This window comes from Sinocyclocheilus anshuiensis, unplaced genomic scaffold, assembly GCF_001515605.1.
Source record: "Sinocyclocheilus anshuiensis isolate Anshui unplaced genomic scaffold, SAMN03320099.WGS_v1.1 scaffold256, whole genome shotgun sequence".
In the NCBI taxonomy this organism is placed as follows: Eukaryota; Metazoa; Chordata; class Actinopteri; order Cypriniformes; family Cyprinidae; genus Sinocyclocheilus; species Sinocyclocheilus anshuiensis.
Genome location: NW_015558587.1, coordinates 597,893 through 613,177, shown reverse-complemented (window position 1 = coordinate 613,177; position 15,285 = coordinate 597,893). Strand labels below are relative to the sequence as shown.

Below are 15,285 nucleotides of genomic sequence, written 5' to 3'. Positions count from 1 at the left end.
CACACTATGTCTCTAGTATGAGTGTGAGCGTTTTGAAATACGAGACGTAAAACTACTAACAACTAATTCTCAGATTTATATTGCAACAATCTTAATCATGTTTTGTTTCTCTGTGTCAATTTCCGCAGCTTTAACCCCTCCGAAACCTCTGAACCTCCTGAACATGTCTGGTGCCAGTGTACCCTCACCTAGTCTCCCCACATCTGGTTTACCCAACAAGACCCCATCCTCCTCTTCACTGGCCTCGCCCAGCCCAGCTCAGGCCAGCACATCTATCGCCCACTCGAGCCCTACCCCCACATCTACATCGAACTCTTTGATGACCCAGCCAGGCCCTCATCCTGATGCTCCCAAAAATCGTGATCCTGAGAGGGCCAGGGAGAAAGAGAAACCCAAGGGGAAGGCTGAGAAGCCCCCCACACCATCCTCAGCTGGGGGTACTCCCGCTCCCTCCACTTCTGCTGCCAGTGCCAAGAAAGAAAAACCAGACACTGCTGTTCCGGCCACCTCGATGCCAACACCTGGCATGGAGTATGTGGTCGATACTGCCCAACTTCAAGCTCTACAAGCAGCTTTAGCTTCAGATCCAACAGCTCTGTTAACAAGTCAGTTCCTGCCCTACTTTATGCCTGGCTTCTCTCCATATTATGCCCCTCAGATACCAGGTACTCTTCAAGGTGGATATCTTCAGCCCATGTATGGCATGGAAAGTCTTTTCCCCTACAACCCAGCTTTATCACAGGCCCTGATGGGGCTGTCACCAGGATCTTTGCTTCAACATTACCAGCAATATCAGCAGAGCCTGCAGGAGGCACTTCAGCAGCAGCAGCGGCAGCTTCAACAGATCCAGCATCCCAAAGCAAGCCAAACGTCACAAAACTCGGTGGGCCGTAAGGACTCTGCCAAAGATCCAGTAAAAACAGAGGAGCAAAAGAGCAATTCCTCAGTTGAAACCTCTTCCACTTACAACAACTTAGCCACTGAGCAGCATGAAGTGGATGGCAAAGGTGCAGACCCCCATCTTGACCAATATATCATCCCCAAAGTTCAGTATCGGCTGGCATGCCGCAAGTGTCAAGCTGTCTTCAGCAAGGAGGAAGCAGCTATCAGCCACCTCAAGTCAATTTGTTTTTTTGGTCAGTCTGTGGCAAACCTGCAAGAGATGTTGCTCCGGGTCCCCAACAGTGGGAATGCAGCAGAAGGTGGCCTCTACGACTGCCTCGTCTGTGACACAACACTAGAAGGGGACAAAGCGCTCAGTCAACACCTGGATTCAGCCTTGCACAAACACAGAACAATCAAGAGATCCAGAAATGCCAAAGAGCACGCTACTAATTTATTACCTCACTCTTCAGCCTGCTTCCCCAGTCCTAACACCACATCTACCTCGCAGTCTGCCACTCACTCAAACAACACCCCATCCCCTCCACCAACAATGTCAGCCACCACACCGTCCTCATCAGCGTCTGCATCTTCATGCACCTCCTCCTCCTTCACAGCCACTCCACTCAACACAACAGCTACAGGCAAATCATGGTCCCAGGCCCCTTTCTCCAGAGCTTTAGCTGGGAAGCCCAATTCCCCTTTGTCTGCATTGTCTTCTTTTCCTCCAGTTTCCTCTCCTTCAACGGTTACCTCAAGTTCATTGAGCACCTCAGGGGTCCAGACCTCGATACCAACAGACGTCTTTACCGACGAGTCTGATTCTGACAGCAGTCAGAAGTCAGCAGACAGGCTGGGCAGGCCAGCAGAGGAGCCACAACAGCCTGGCTGTCTCAAAGACAGCAGTAGTTGTAGTAATCTCGCTAGTGTAGGATCGGACTCCATCAGATTGTAAAAGCGTTCAGTGATGAACAATATTTAAAAAAAGAAATAGAAAAAGAAAAAAAAAACAAGACAAAAGAAAACAAAAGAAAAAAAGCAGCAATGGTTAAAATGTTTAAAGTATACAAACCAATTTCAGAAAAAGATGTGTAAAGACTAATTGCAATTCCAAAGCTTGTAACCAAAAATTTAAATGTTAGTGGATTGTTTTCCCATATCAACATGCTGGTTTTATTTTATTAGAACTCCTAATATATATATCACAGCAGTTAAGTCGGTTATTGCTAGTGGAATGCTGTATTGCAGTGGACTGCAGTTGTTTGAATGGCCCCAAAATTCTCTTTACAAAGAACGAGTCAACAAGCTATCCCTTGTTTGCAAAAGTATTTCCGCTTAATAGCACAGTCACATAAAGCCAGTATGTACTGTATGGGAGACTAGTCTTACAGTTTTCTTGCTATCTAAGCATTCAGATACCAATGGCTTGCTAAAGAAAAGAAAAATAATGTAATGTCAATTTTATTCTCAGGTCAACAGCTCACCACAACCTTTTCTTGTGTTACAAAAAGTCATTAGTTTATTCGTTTTGTTCCAAACAAAAAATAGACATTTCTGTTTTTGTATGACATTTATTGGCAGAAAGTATTCAGAAATGATATTAACTCAACTAAAGTTTCTGGGCATTCAATGAGTAGCTGAATTGCTGGTTTTAAACCTTCTTAATTATTATTATCATTTAATTTTTATTTGTTTGTTTGTTTTTAATGGGAGAGTTACTAATCCCATTTTACCCAGACATGAAAAGCATTGCGGACTTGGTGGAGGAAAAAGATTTTTTTTTAGGAAAAAAAACTTTCTGTATTTATGATAGATATATACATTTTTGGTGTTCAGTAGATTGTTGCATTGGAAATGAATTTAAACAGTATGGTAGATTGAAAAATCTTTGTGTACATTTAGCTTTTGTATTGTCCAACTTTAAGGCGCTTCATTTGATGTTGTCTTGGTCATTCCAATAGACTAGATTAAGGAGCAGGAAACGATCTCTACTCTATTTCTGTCCAATTCTCAGCTTCTTGTTCTTGTTCTCCCAGCTGAATCTTTTTGTCACAAGGGGTTTCTCACCTTTGGTTGGTGCAGCATTGACGAAAAGCGAGGAGAAATCTGGGGTGTGTTTGAAAATTGTTCAGTTATATTTGCGTTACCTTAGTGCACTTACCACTGTCTGACTTTCTCTCTTTCTTTCTTTTTTTCTAGCTATCTATCTGTTCCTCCTTTCTTTCCTCTTTCTGTACCCCCTGCCTTTGTAGATTTGGAGATAACTGCCTCTCCTTTAGCACTACAAAGCAGATACTTGTTTCCATGTAGTGTGGCTGCAGTCTGCTATAGGCTTTATGTTCATTTCAACTTTTGTGTTGTCATATATGAAAATTAAAAAATAATAATAATAATAATAATAATTCTCACGCTTTAAAACAAAAAGAAAATCCAAAGACTTAACACTTTCACCATTGGTGCATAAAGATGAGAAAAGAGGCTTCTTTATACTTGAGAATTTGTTGCTGTTTTTAAGGAAAGAAAACAACGTTTTAAAATAAAAGAAATACGCATCAGAGTTGCCGTTTTTGCTTCTTTGCAAGCAGACAGGTGGCTTTTTTACGTCGAATACTAAGAAAACCAAAAATAAAAAGGGCCCTTGTCCTTGCATTGTGGAGTAGCACCGTTACAGAGCCATTGCAGTTTGTAAAATAGAGGTTTTGTTGAAGTTTCTGTCACACATGAAATCCATTTCTTTTTTCTTTTGTTTTCTTTCTGTAAAAAAAAATATATATAAGGTCTGGTCTTTAAGGACATATGTTTTGCTGCTAATGTAGATTTGGAAAGGAAGAATACCTAGATGCATGCTCCTTTTGCTTTTTGGCTAAGCTTTAAGAAAAAAAGAAACAAACAATAAACCATTTCCCTGCCCTGCAACATCTTTTTTTTCCCTTCTTGTTGCAAAAAAAGGAACTTTGAAGACTGTGAATATATGTTCCAAAGGACATTTTAGCTTCTTTTTTTTTTTCATTTTTGAACACACCAATGTTCTATAATGTTTGTAAAAATAACAGTGCATTCCAAATACTACACCTGAGTTTTAATCTCTTAAGCAAGGACTGCTTCTTTTTATTCAAATTTAGTATAAGTCTATTTTATCCCATTTCTAAGGTGACTGTAAGCTGTTGTGTAACTCTGCCATCATGGATTGCTGAATATCACCTCACTCCGATTATGATGTGTCGAGAGTGAACAGAATCCCTGCAGCCATTAAATGACTTTACTCACTTGAACTAGATTACCAAGTCATAGTGGTTACCAAAAATATACATACTGCAACCTGTCTGGTACTTACGCATCTCCCTGATCCGGTGTCATCATGCTTCTTGATTTAGAACTAGTCTCAGAACGAAAGGCTGGAAAAGCAAATAGGGAATTCATTGTCTGCAGGGTGTAAAGCCATTTTCATGCAGGAAATGTCTGTTGCGGGTCTGTAAGGGGCATTTTCATTCCAAAGCATTATAAGACCGGGGAAAGCAAGGTTTGTTTTAGGTGTCCCTTGTTTTGCGTGACGACAAAGTAGAAGTGTCCAAAGAGGTCCCTCACTCCAAGTCATTGCAATGGAAATGGTTGCATTTTAGCGAAATGGCCCCCATCCAATCGTAAATGGAATTGCTCTTTTCTTTTCTTTTCTTTTCCAAATCAAGTCATTTTTGAAATGTGTAAAAGATGCTTTAGGGGGGCGCAAACGTATTTGGCTTTAGTAGCGTATTTCCACACTTGTCCAGGTGTGTAAACAAGCATTATGTCTTGCAGAAAAATTTGATTTGGTGTTATTTGGTGTGCGTGCCATTGAAATTGGGTTCCTTTGATCTGCAAGCGGATCCACTCCTCTCAAACCATGTTATCTATAATATTGTTCATAATTATTTTTGAGAAGTCCGATATTGTATAGTTTATTTTTGAATGCTTTGCATTGTTTTGGTCTCAGATAATATCTTTATGGTTATTTTCATATAACTGTATATTTTATTTTCCTTCGTTTTTGTTGTTGTCCATTTATAAATTAATGTTACAATGCCAGCTTTAAATTGAAATCACATCTATTTGTTTTCTATCATTCTCTGGCCACTTTATGGTGTTACAATGTTCCTATATTTGTTTGTCTTGACACAGTTGTGTATCTCTTGCTTCCAAAGTGTTCTCGTTTTTTATAGGCTCTCGTGTGGGGCAGAATCCCTCACAACTGTTTCAGCCAGCATGGACTTTGTATGTGCGAGTGTGAGCGTGTGTGCGTGTGTTTCATAAGAGCCAGCATCAGTCTGAGTTTTTATACTTTGTATTCTATTTTATACTTTCATTTCGCACCAATACATACTGAACTGCAAAGCTGAATCTTCAGTAAAGGGTTTGACAAGTCTGATGTTCAACACAATAATCTTGTAACGTGGCGAAAGAGGATACCGAAGCACTGAGCAGTTATTATTTTTGTTAATTATATGAATGTGGCCAAAGCTTCATGCAGTCGAAAACACGAAAAACTTTAGTTGGTGCCCCTGATGAGTGTATATTTATTGTGGTTAATCCAACACGTGGCTGAGATACATCAGCTCTCATTGGGATACTTGATTTTATTTTTTATTTTTTTTGTGTGGACATTTTGCAAAGAGAGAACGAAAACGACAGGTTTTGCTGTAGAGGTCATCCTTTTGCCCACTGTGAAAATGAACATGTATACAGATATAGATATATTTAAAGAAGACATCAACACTTTTCTTTGAAATGACAAAGAAGGAAATAAAGAGAAACGAACTCTGGGAAACTTGAGAGATGTCATTGAGATGTCTGAGAAGGCTGTTGTTGACACACCAAAACTGGGCATGGGAGCCAAAGGCAGGGCCGATGCGCCCCGATATCAAGTCATTATTTAACTAACACGATATGCCGACGGGAGTGGACTCTGCAACCAGTGGACATATGTGACACGGAGAGGAATTTATCTCCTTTTTCTCTCTCTCTGGTTCTGCATCTACTTGGACATTTTCTGCACTTCTGAACGGGATGGACTCAAACACTCGCATACGTTGTCTCCCAGTTCATGGTGTTGCTACCTGTTTCATTTCCTCCTGCCCGCCTCAGTGACTGACACGTGGTTCCACTCTGGCGTGGAGTCGACCGGATCCATCCAACCATAAAGGGTGACTTTACTGTTCAAGGGGAGGGGATTTTCCTGGGTGTCATTCCTGAGGAAGCAGATAAACACAAAAAAGCGAATCAACCAAAATTAATAACCAAACTAACAAGCAACCAAACGAGAAAAAAAAAAAAACATTTGCTCCAGTTTCAACGATGAACTGCTGCTGGAGCTTCCTGTTCCTTTAGTGGCTCCTGGTGCCACAGCATTTTTGATGCTTTTTGTGTTTCCTTTTTTTTATTTTTTCTCTTTCGTTCTCCTCAAATTATTCCTCCTCCTCCGAGCCTCACAAGCACGGCTCTGTGGCTCCAGGTAGCCCATCCGAGGGTAGAACTTACAGCCTTGCAATGTACAAAAAGAGCAAGTTAAACCAAAAATGTTGTTCTTGATGTCTTTTCTATACTGTAGTCTTGTTAGCTTTTTGTTACTGTAATTATATGATGAAGATTTCCAAACTGTACCAAATTACATGGAGACTAACATACATAAACCACATGGAACTTCAGACTTTTAAAGAGAAACTTTTGTCACAAAAACCTTGTTGTCCTAGTTAAGTTGATTGTAGATGGTAATTGAATATACTCCTTTGAAAATATTTCATCAAGTATGTTTCTTGCTCATTGTGATACATTAAAAAGTATGAGCATAAAAGTTTATCGTGTGATACGTTTTTGGCATGATTGAAGAACACAACACAACAAAGGTCGCTTTTAATTCAAATGCACATTTTTGGCATTAAAACACACATGGATCCAATAATAAGCAACATAGTTCATCTGGCGTGAGCTTGATTCTGAAAACGTAATTAACCCTAATTGCAATTAATCTAATGCAACATGCACATGATTTGACAGCGCCCGAACACACATTCCCAGTAGTTCTTTGTCTTGTTGGTATGGTATTCTCTGCAAGAGCAGTCACATCGAAATCCCTCTTATGGAGCATTCATGAACAAGATTAATTCAAATATATTAAGCAAGATATGTAGACATGTAGCTGATTAGAAGTGGCTGTTTATGACAAATTGAACTTGATTAAGACTTACAATCAAATATAATTCCAAGTGAAGTTTGCTGTTAAAAGCACAGCTCGGAGATCCGTTTTGACTCGTGCAGAGGATCAAATGCAACGTTCCAGGCTAATTCAAAGCCTTGTGCAGTGCAGGATCAGATGAGAGCTCCCTTGCGTACGCCCTTTGTGCGTGTTATCATATATTTATTTGCTGGCGATTACAATATGCCTGTATTTTGTGTGCATGTGTCTCACTTTGTTTCTCTTGATTATTTGATTTGCAGTATTTGGAAGAGAAAGAGAAAAGAACTGATTACTAGCAGCAGGGATGTTTCACAATGCTGGTGTTCAGGTCCATTAATGAACTCCTGCTCTGTACGGCTTTCAACTAAGGTTTTTCACAGGATATTTGACAGGATGTTGGAAGAAACACTCCCACATCTTGTTGCAATCAGACACAAACAATCTACATTTATATTTCTTCAATTGGCAGGTGCTTTTATTCAAAGCAAGTTGCAGTGCATCACTTTGGTCATTTATTCAGGAAGTGTTTCGGCTAAACTTTGAAATGTTGTCTCAGTTACCCAAGTCGATTAAATTTATTGCAAACACGTTGGATGTTAAATGTTCACACAGACAAATGTTAGGTTCCTGACACCTAAACTGTAAAGGTGTGACCAATTTAATAGCAAACGGAAAAGCTTTATAATATTAATTTTTATATTATATTAAAACAGTATGCTGTTAATAAAAAATAATAGGCACATCTTTAGATTACAAAGCATACTAAAAGCATACACACTATAATGAAAGCAAGAAAAATATACACTTTCCTCCAACATTACATTTTACTTAAATCACTCAATACATTTTTCACTGTGTGGAACATCATTGAAAATGTCTGTTATTTTTACAAAATACACCCCAGTACCAAATGAGTGCATTGTATAGTAAGTTAATATCAATGTTACATACCTGTTCTCTAGGAATCAAACTCATGACTTTGTTGTTGCTAGCACCAGCTAGAGTAAAGCTACTGCTACCTTGATGTTATTGTTCAGAACAAACTAAAATTCAATTTCTTCTCATCTGGTAAACACATGACAATAATTGCACTGGACTGATTTGCAACAGTCTGTTTTATATGATTGCTTAATTTAAAATAAAAAAAATAAAAAAATTATATTAGCACTGAACTCAGTGGTGTGGCATAGATGCTAAAGATCAGGCGGCTGTCAAACATCAAAAGAATAAAAAGCACCATAAAACCACCATAAACGTATTAAAAGCATTTTAAAATAATTTTTAAGTTATTAGTCACTGATAATATTTACATCTGCAAAAGATCTGTAGCCCTCATCTGTGTCCAAATTCAAAAATGGACTTCTTTTAAGTTTTTTTTTTTTTTTTTTTTTGCTGACAATGATCTATTGCTATAAGGCAAGAGCCGAGTAACATTTCTTCAAAAATGTATGGGTAAATTTTAACAGAATTTTCATATTTAGGTGAACTATTCCTTTACTTAGTGAACTACTTTTATTCAAAGTGTCCACATAGAGTGTGCATCAGTGCAGAACACTTCGCAGAAGCTCATCTTTTGTCCTTTGTTGAAACCAATTTTCCCTCATTATGAAGAGCAGCCAGTGGGTCTGTGCTCAGGAATGTGACACACTCACACCATATTGGTTTAATTCTAATGCAGGAAAACTCCCTATGAAATGAGATGCTCTTTTGAAAAAACAAAACTGCTTTAATATGGCAGGAGGGGTTGATGGTGGACCTCTCTTGCAGCTAACCGAAGGCATTGGCTCCACTTTTGAAGTCTTCCTTGATAAAGGACTGTGCTATTGTATCTGCCTGTAGGCCACAGTTGTGCATTGATATTGTGCCGTTTGAAGCACTTTCGGTTTTGTTCGAAGGGTTGTAGCAAGGGGGGATAGAATGACCTTGATTGCTGCAAATTGTCTGAATTTTTAAAGAATCGTTTAAAGAGGATTTGAACAGAGTCCAAACCTAATGACACGGTTTCAAAGGACTTATGGTTTTAAATTCATATTTCAAACAACCACACTTTCGAGCTACAGTTAACCCCCACTGTCCACTGTTACTTAACTGATTGAAGAGATGCAATTTGTCCTTAGCGTAAGAATATGATACTCGACAAAGTGTTGAATGACAAGGCGCACAGTGAGATCAGTTGGCATGGATTTAGACGAGTGTCTGAAAACATGTTTTTCACCATCTCACGGCTCACATTTCCACAGCAGCAAATCAGACCTCCTGTTTCCAATATTTCTCGCCTGTGGGACCGACTCTCTATTGTTTTAGAGCTTGTGTAGCAGAGGAACCCTATACTACGAATCTCTGCCCCTAAGTGCAGAGTTCTAAGAGACAGGAAGTTGAAGAGGTACCTCTGCAGTTCCTCTTTGCTCTTCCATACCCCCTACTGTCTGGATTCGAGGAGTTCAAGGAGTGTAAGATATGCGCTATCCTGGTCAGCAAGTGGCTTCAGAGCTGTTGGCCATGCTGAGCTAGTTAACACACAACAGAACATCCTTAATGAATTAAAAAACGCCCTAATTGGATCAGTGTGAAAACCCAAGCCGCTTCCTCTCAAACTCTGGACCAGATGGTACGCATACTCAGATGCGATGTTGGCCAAGCACGGGGCCTGAGTTTAGGAGTGTGAAATTGAGTTAGCGCCTGGGTGTAGTGCTGATATTAAGCAAAGGTGCTTCCTCTTTAAGGTTTGTGACCTGTTGGTGTAGAGTTCACCTCACTGATTCAGGGCCCCAGATTTAATTAGCTTCCCAAGGCTAACTTTGAAGCACAATGTTCCTGAACATTTTTACAGTTGAGTAAAAATTTATTTTCAGAGGTTTATCCATTAGATTTACACAAGAATGGTTTGGTATATACATTTTTGGGTAACTGTTGGCCAGCATGGTCTAGAAATGATCTCAGCCAAACTTGGTAAAGGTGAAATTTAAAAGGAGGACTCAAAACCAGCAATGTGGCAGAAAAATTGGTACAAAAGCAGTCGCTGTGGTGGTACCCTTTCAAAAAGTACTAAAATGTGCACTTTTGATACTAATATATATCTGTAAGGTACCAATATGAGCCCATTAGGGGTAAATAAGGTACAAAGGTATACCTTTTGAAAAGGTACTGCCCCAGTGACAGTTCTTGTACTGTTTTTTTTATTTTTTTTATGAGAGTGCATAGTGATTGTACTCCAAATAACCCAAAGAGTCTAAAGACCTTTTAAGAGTCTCACGAAAATAGGCTAATTCAATCAAAAGCTATAAGCATTTTCTTTGAATACCACTGTGAAAAACAGGGACGAATAGAGCTTTAGGTATGCAGTCAACACAACAATTTGAATAAAAATTGAGAAAATATCATGAGACTATTTTACTTGATTAGTATGTACCTGAAAAGTATCTCAGGGTGGAATGGTGGCTCAATGGTTGCACTGTTGCTTTAAATCATTTTGGCTGAGCCATGGAGGACTTTTCTGTTCTTTCAGTGTTTTTGTGGGTTTCCATTTTGCTTTTTACAATTCAAAGACATTCATCAGAGGTGAACTGAAGACACTAAACCTTCATTATAATAGGCTAAACTAAAACTAAACTCCATTCCTGATCCTGGAGCGCCAACGTCCTGCAGAGTTTAGCTCCAACCAGTTCCAACAAACTTTAAGTTTTTAGTAAGTGTGAAGACCGTGATTAGTTGGTTCAGATGTTTTTAATTAGGGTTGGACCTCAACTCTGCAGGATAGTGGCCCTACAAGAACAGGTTTGGACACCCCTGAACTAAACTGTTTGTAGGTGAACGTGTGTCTATGCATGAGCCCTGTGGTCCAGGATGCTGGGATGGGCTTCATTATCCCCGAGACCCTACGGAGAATAAGCTTTTTTGGAGAATGGAAGCATGATTAGTTAATCTCCCAGTTCAATATCCATTAAAATCTTGAACAAGGGCATTCAAGACTATTCAGTCTCAAAGCTCAAGTTCACGTGACAGATGAAGGGGTAAGCACTGCATGGGATCTCCAAACGCTGAGCAGCTCACATAGTATGGTACCCTGTTGCAGTGGTGCTATGTGCTGTCTCATGAGGGTTTAGCAAAACCCTCCAAGCTCTGCTTCCATCATTTGTGGAACATCAAGGGTACAAAAGTTCGACAAGTTAAGCCGGAGTGACTACAAAAGGCACAAGTTGTACAGAAGGCTGTGTGATCACAGTCATTGTCTTAAATGGAAAACATGAATGGTTTACTGGCTGCTGGCACTGAGACGTATGACCACATAGGCAGCAAATGAGGAGCAGAGAGCTGGGAGAGAAGCCATGGCAGCACAGATCTCAGAGTGCCTTTGAAGGCTGCATGACACTGCTCTTCCCTTCCCTATTTCTGCTTAGCCCACATTCTGGGTCTGCTCAAGATAGGCCCAGAACAGGCATTTTAGCAGTGCTTGTTAAGTTGTTTGTTCATATTTGAACAAACACACAACCTTAAGTTGTTGCTGTTGTTTTTAGTCATATTGTATAGGATGAAGGAGGTGTAAAAGGTAAATGGAATCAGATCTAGGTAAACCTGATCTAGGTCATACTCAAACCAACTTCAAATGGTTTGTAGTTGCCCATGTAGGTTTTGAACATGTGGGGCAGTAGACGGTGCACAGCTTGCATTGTATGGCTTATTGAGTTACAATTATTTTCAAAATGAGCTTTTACTTGGCAGATGATGAAATAGGCAATAGTTCCATAGACTTGCTTGGAAAGAGAAGCTCATATCCAGGACTGAAAAAAAATCCTGCTGAAAATACATTGAACCTTTTACAGAATTATCCACTGTTAAAGGGATAGTTCACCCGAAAATGAAAATACTGTCATTAATTACTCACCCTCATGTCGTTCCTAACCCATAAGACCAAATTAAGATATAATTGATCAAATCAGAGAGCTCTCTGACCCTGCATAGACAGCAATGCAACTGAAATGCTCCCAGGCTCAGAAACACAGTAAGGACATCGTTAAAATAGTCCATGTGACATCAGTGGTTCAACCGTAATTTTATGAAGCTACGAGAATACATTTTGTGTCCCTTTAACACAAAATATGAAATTGATAGACACAAACCAATATATGCATATAGTATGTGAGTCAACTCATCAAAATAAGTGCACTTCTTTAAAGCGTGACAAAACTTTTAATTTTAAATTATTACAACGTGGACTTAAATGGCTAGTCCACCCAAAAAGAAAAATTCTGTCATCATCCTCAGATTTTCCAAAACTGTAAGAGTTTTTTTTTTCTTCTTGAACGCCAAAAAATATATTTTGAATAATGTGCAAAACAATTTCTGGTCCCTTTTTTCCCCTTTCTTTTTCATACTATGGAAGTCAATAGGAACCAGCAACTGTACTGTTCATTTTTGTGTACTATCCCTTTAAGTGTGTTAAATATAGTCATGGAAGATTTTAAGTACACTATAAGTGCACATTTAATACAATGTTGGATACATGGTATACATGGATAAATGGATATGAGTCATGATATATTTATGGGCCAGTTTGACCCCTTTTATGCATTCTGCAGATCAAGTTCTTAAAAATAGATATTTTTATTAATATCTAAAAGCGTTTAGTTTACTATTGGTGTAATTTTCTTTAGAACAGTGTTTTAACAGCAGAGGTTTTCTCTCTGCAAGGTCTTTGCACATGAACCGCTTGCTTGATTGGCCAGGATTGATCTCTAACAGACTGATCCCTAACAGTCCTGTGAGATAATGAGATCAAATATCAAGCAAGGCATTTTATTTGGTCAAGGCCTTAAAATCAAGCAGGGCTCCTCCTTCATTGCCATGCATCCTGTGATCACTTCCTTCCTCTGTCTTCCCGCTCTCTTCCATCTATTCATGTCAGGCATCTTCCCTGCTATCAATGTCAAAGCCAAATTACGCTCAAACTGTGAGGACAGGTCAGACTAATTCAATCTCATCCGTCAGAAGAAATGATGGGTGAAGAGGATCCGAGGAAGAGACGTCCAGAACAGGGGGAAGACTTAAATGGGAATGACGAGTCACTCTTTTGAACTGAGGGAAGCAGCAAGAGCTTTATTTAAACAGGCCCTCCTCACAGGCAGGAATATGACGCTGTCCCTGACAAGAGCGGGTGACTTGATCAATTGATCACATACACCTCGACTGGAACATTGCCAACAATTTCTTTCTAATTTAGTACACAGAGAATATTAAAGGAATAGCTCACTCATAAATGGAAACCCCATGCATACAACAAAATAAAAGTGCAATCTATCTATTGCTTAATGGAAAAGTTCACCCAAAAAAGTGACAAATTCTGCCATCAGACTTTCCCAGTTTTGAGGCCCATTCACACCAAGAACAATATCCATGACAATAACTATTACATGTAAGTTCCCCTTCAGGAACTCGAGCTGCATCGAGATACGTCTCGTTCCCTCGGGGAACCATGGTTACATACGTAACCTAGAGACGTTTTTTATAATCATTCCAATTCAGTGAGAATAAGAAAGTCCGTACCACAGCTATTATTATAATTACACAGAGAAATTATATCTTTGAAATCAATTTTTAGTTTTTTTTTTTTTCCCCATTCTGTTTTCATGAACTTGGTGTGGATGCTAATATCATTCCTGGTGTGAACAGGCTTTTAATCTCATCAACAAAATTACTGATGAATATAGTCATTTACCAAGGATTTTTTTTTTTTTAATCAGACATACTATTGACAAAATTTTTACATTTTCTTTTTTTTTAATTTGTTTGTTTTTGTTGTTTACATGAGTGCATAACAGTTTTATTGTGTGGTTTAATTATGGTCATTTTCGTCAACTAAAATTATTAGACTAAAATTAAATTGACTAAAAATAAATATGATGAAATTCTAAATGTATTGCATTTTTTTTAATCAAAAGACAGAAACTAATCACTGAAACATACATACATACATCTTTTTCTGTGAATTCCACAGACTGAAATATACCATAGGTGAATAGGGTAAAAACAAAACAAAACAAAAATTACAGCATACTTTCCCCAAGTTGATTAATGACAGTTTAAGACTAATATCTTACAAGTATTATGTATTACAAGTTATGTTTAATTATGCAAATGAGGCATTATCTGATTAAATTCAAAAAATAAATCTCTCTATCTCTCTCTCTCTCTCTCTCTCTCTCTCTCTCTCTCTCTCTCTCTCTCTCTCTCTCTCTCTCTCTCTCTCTCTCTCTCTCTCTCTCTCTCTCTCTCTCTCTCTCTCTCTCTCTCTCTCTCTCTCTCTCTCTCTCTCTCTCTCTCTCTTTTAATGTCTCCATAAATCAAAAAGTACTGTCAAAACAATGTACTGTCACCATGTTTTTAGGAATAAAATGTGTAATAAAATATGAATGGGGCAAATTACATAGTAACAAGCCACTCTGTAAAAACCTTCAGAATGTAAATAGGAAACTGTAAAGTTTGATGTACTGTATGTAAACGCTACTGAAGTGGAGAAAAAATAACTCCCTTTGGTAAAATAGCCTTTAAGATAAATATTACAACTGAAATCTATACAGATGCAAATAGATAAAGTAAAAATAAATCTCTCTATCTCTCTCTCTCTCTCTCTCTCTCTCTCTCTCTCTCTCTTTTAATGACTCCATAAATCAAAAAGTACTGTCAAAACAATGTACTGTCACCATGTTTTTAGGAATAAAATGTGTAATAAAATATGAATGGGGCAAATTACATAGTAACAAGCCACTCTGTAAAAACCTTCAGAATGTAAATAGGAAACTGTAAAGTTTGATGTACTGTATGTAAACGCTACTGAAGTGGAGAAAAAATAACTCCCTTTGGTAAAATAGCCTTTAAGATAAATATTACAACTGAAATCTATACAGATGCAAATAGATAAAGTGCAAGAAAATAAGCACTTAAATGTGTTTTTGGATGTTTTCTTTTCACTAATATCCACTAGCTTCCCACACTTGACCAGTGCCTGAAAAAAACAATGTTTTTGTCTGTAGTGTCTTGCCTTAATAGTCATGTACATTTGATAAATCTTAGGTAATGTGCATTAAAGAAATTAAATCCAAACAGACAGCATGCAATTTACTGTTCATTGGCACATTTATAAGACTCAGACATTCTGATGTTCCATACTCATATCAATCAAACTCCTGCACCCTTTCATG

The 15,285-nt window shown here is 38.4% G+C and overlaps 1 protein-coding gene across 5 annotated transcripts in view; it reads left to right on the top strand.

Moving 5' to 3' along the window:
• Positions 1-6,174, top strand: part of zfhx3b (zinc finger homeobox 3b) — a 238,114-nt gene extending 231,940 nt beyond the window's left edge. For all 5 annotated transcript variants that reach the window (XM_016475618.1, XM_016475619.1, XM_016475621.1 and 2 more), the window contains one exon: positions 129-6,174. In XM_016475618.1, the coding sequence (XP_016331104.1) occupies positions 129-1,837 (1,709 nt within the window). In that variant the 3' untranslated portion in view covers positions 1,838-6,174. The remainder of the gene's footprint in view (positions 1-128) is intronic.
• Positions 6,175-15,285: the final 9,111 nt, after the last annotated feature.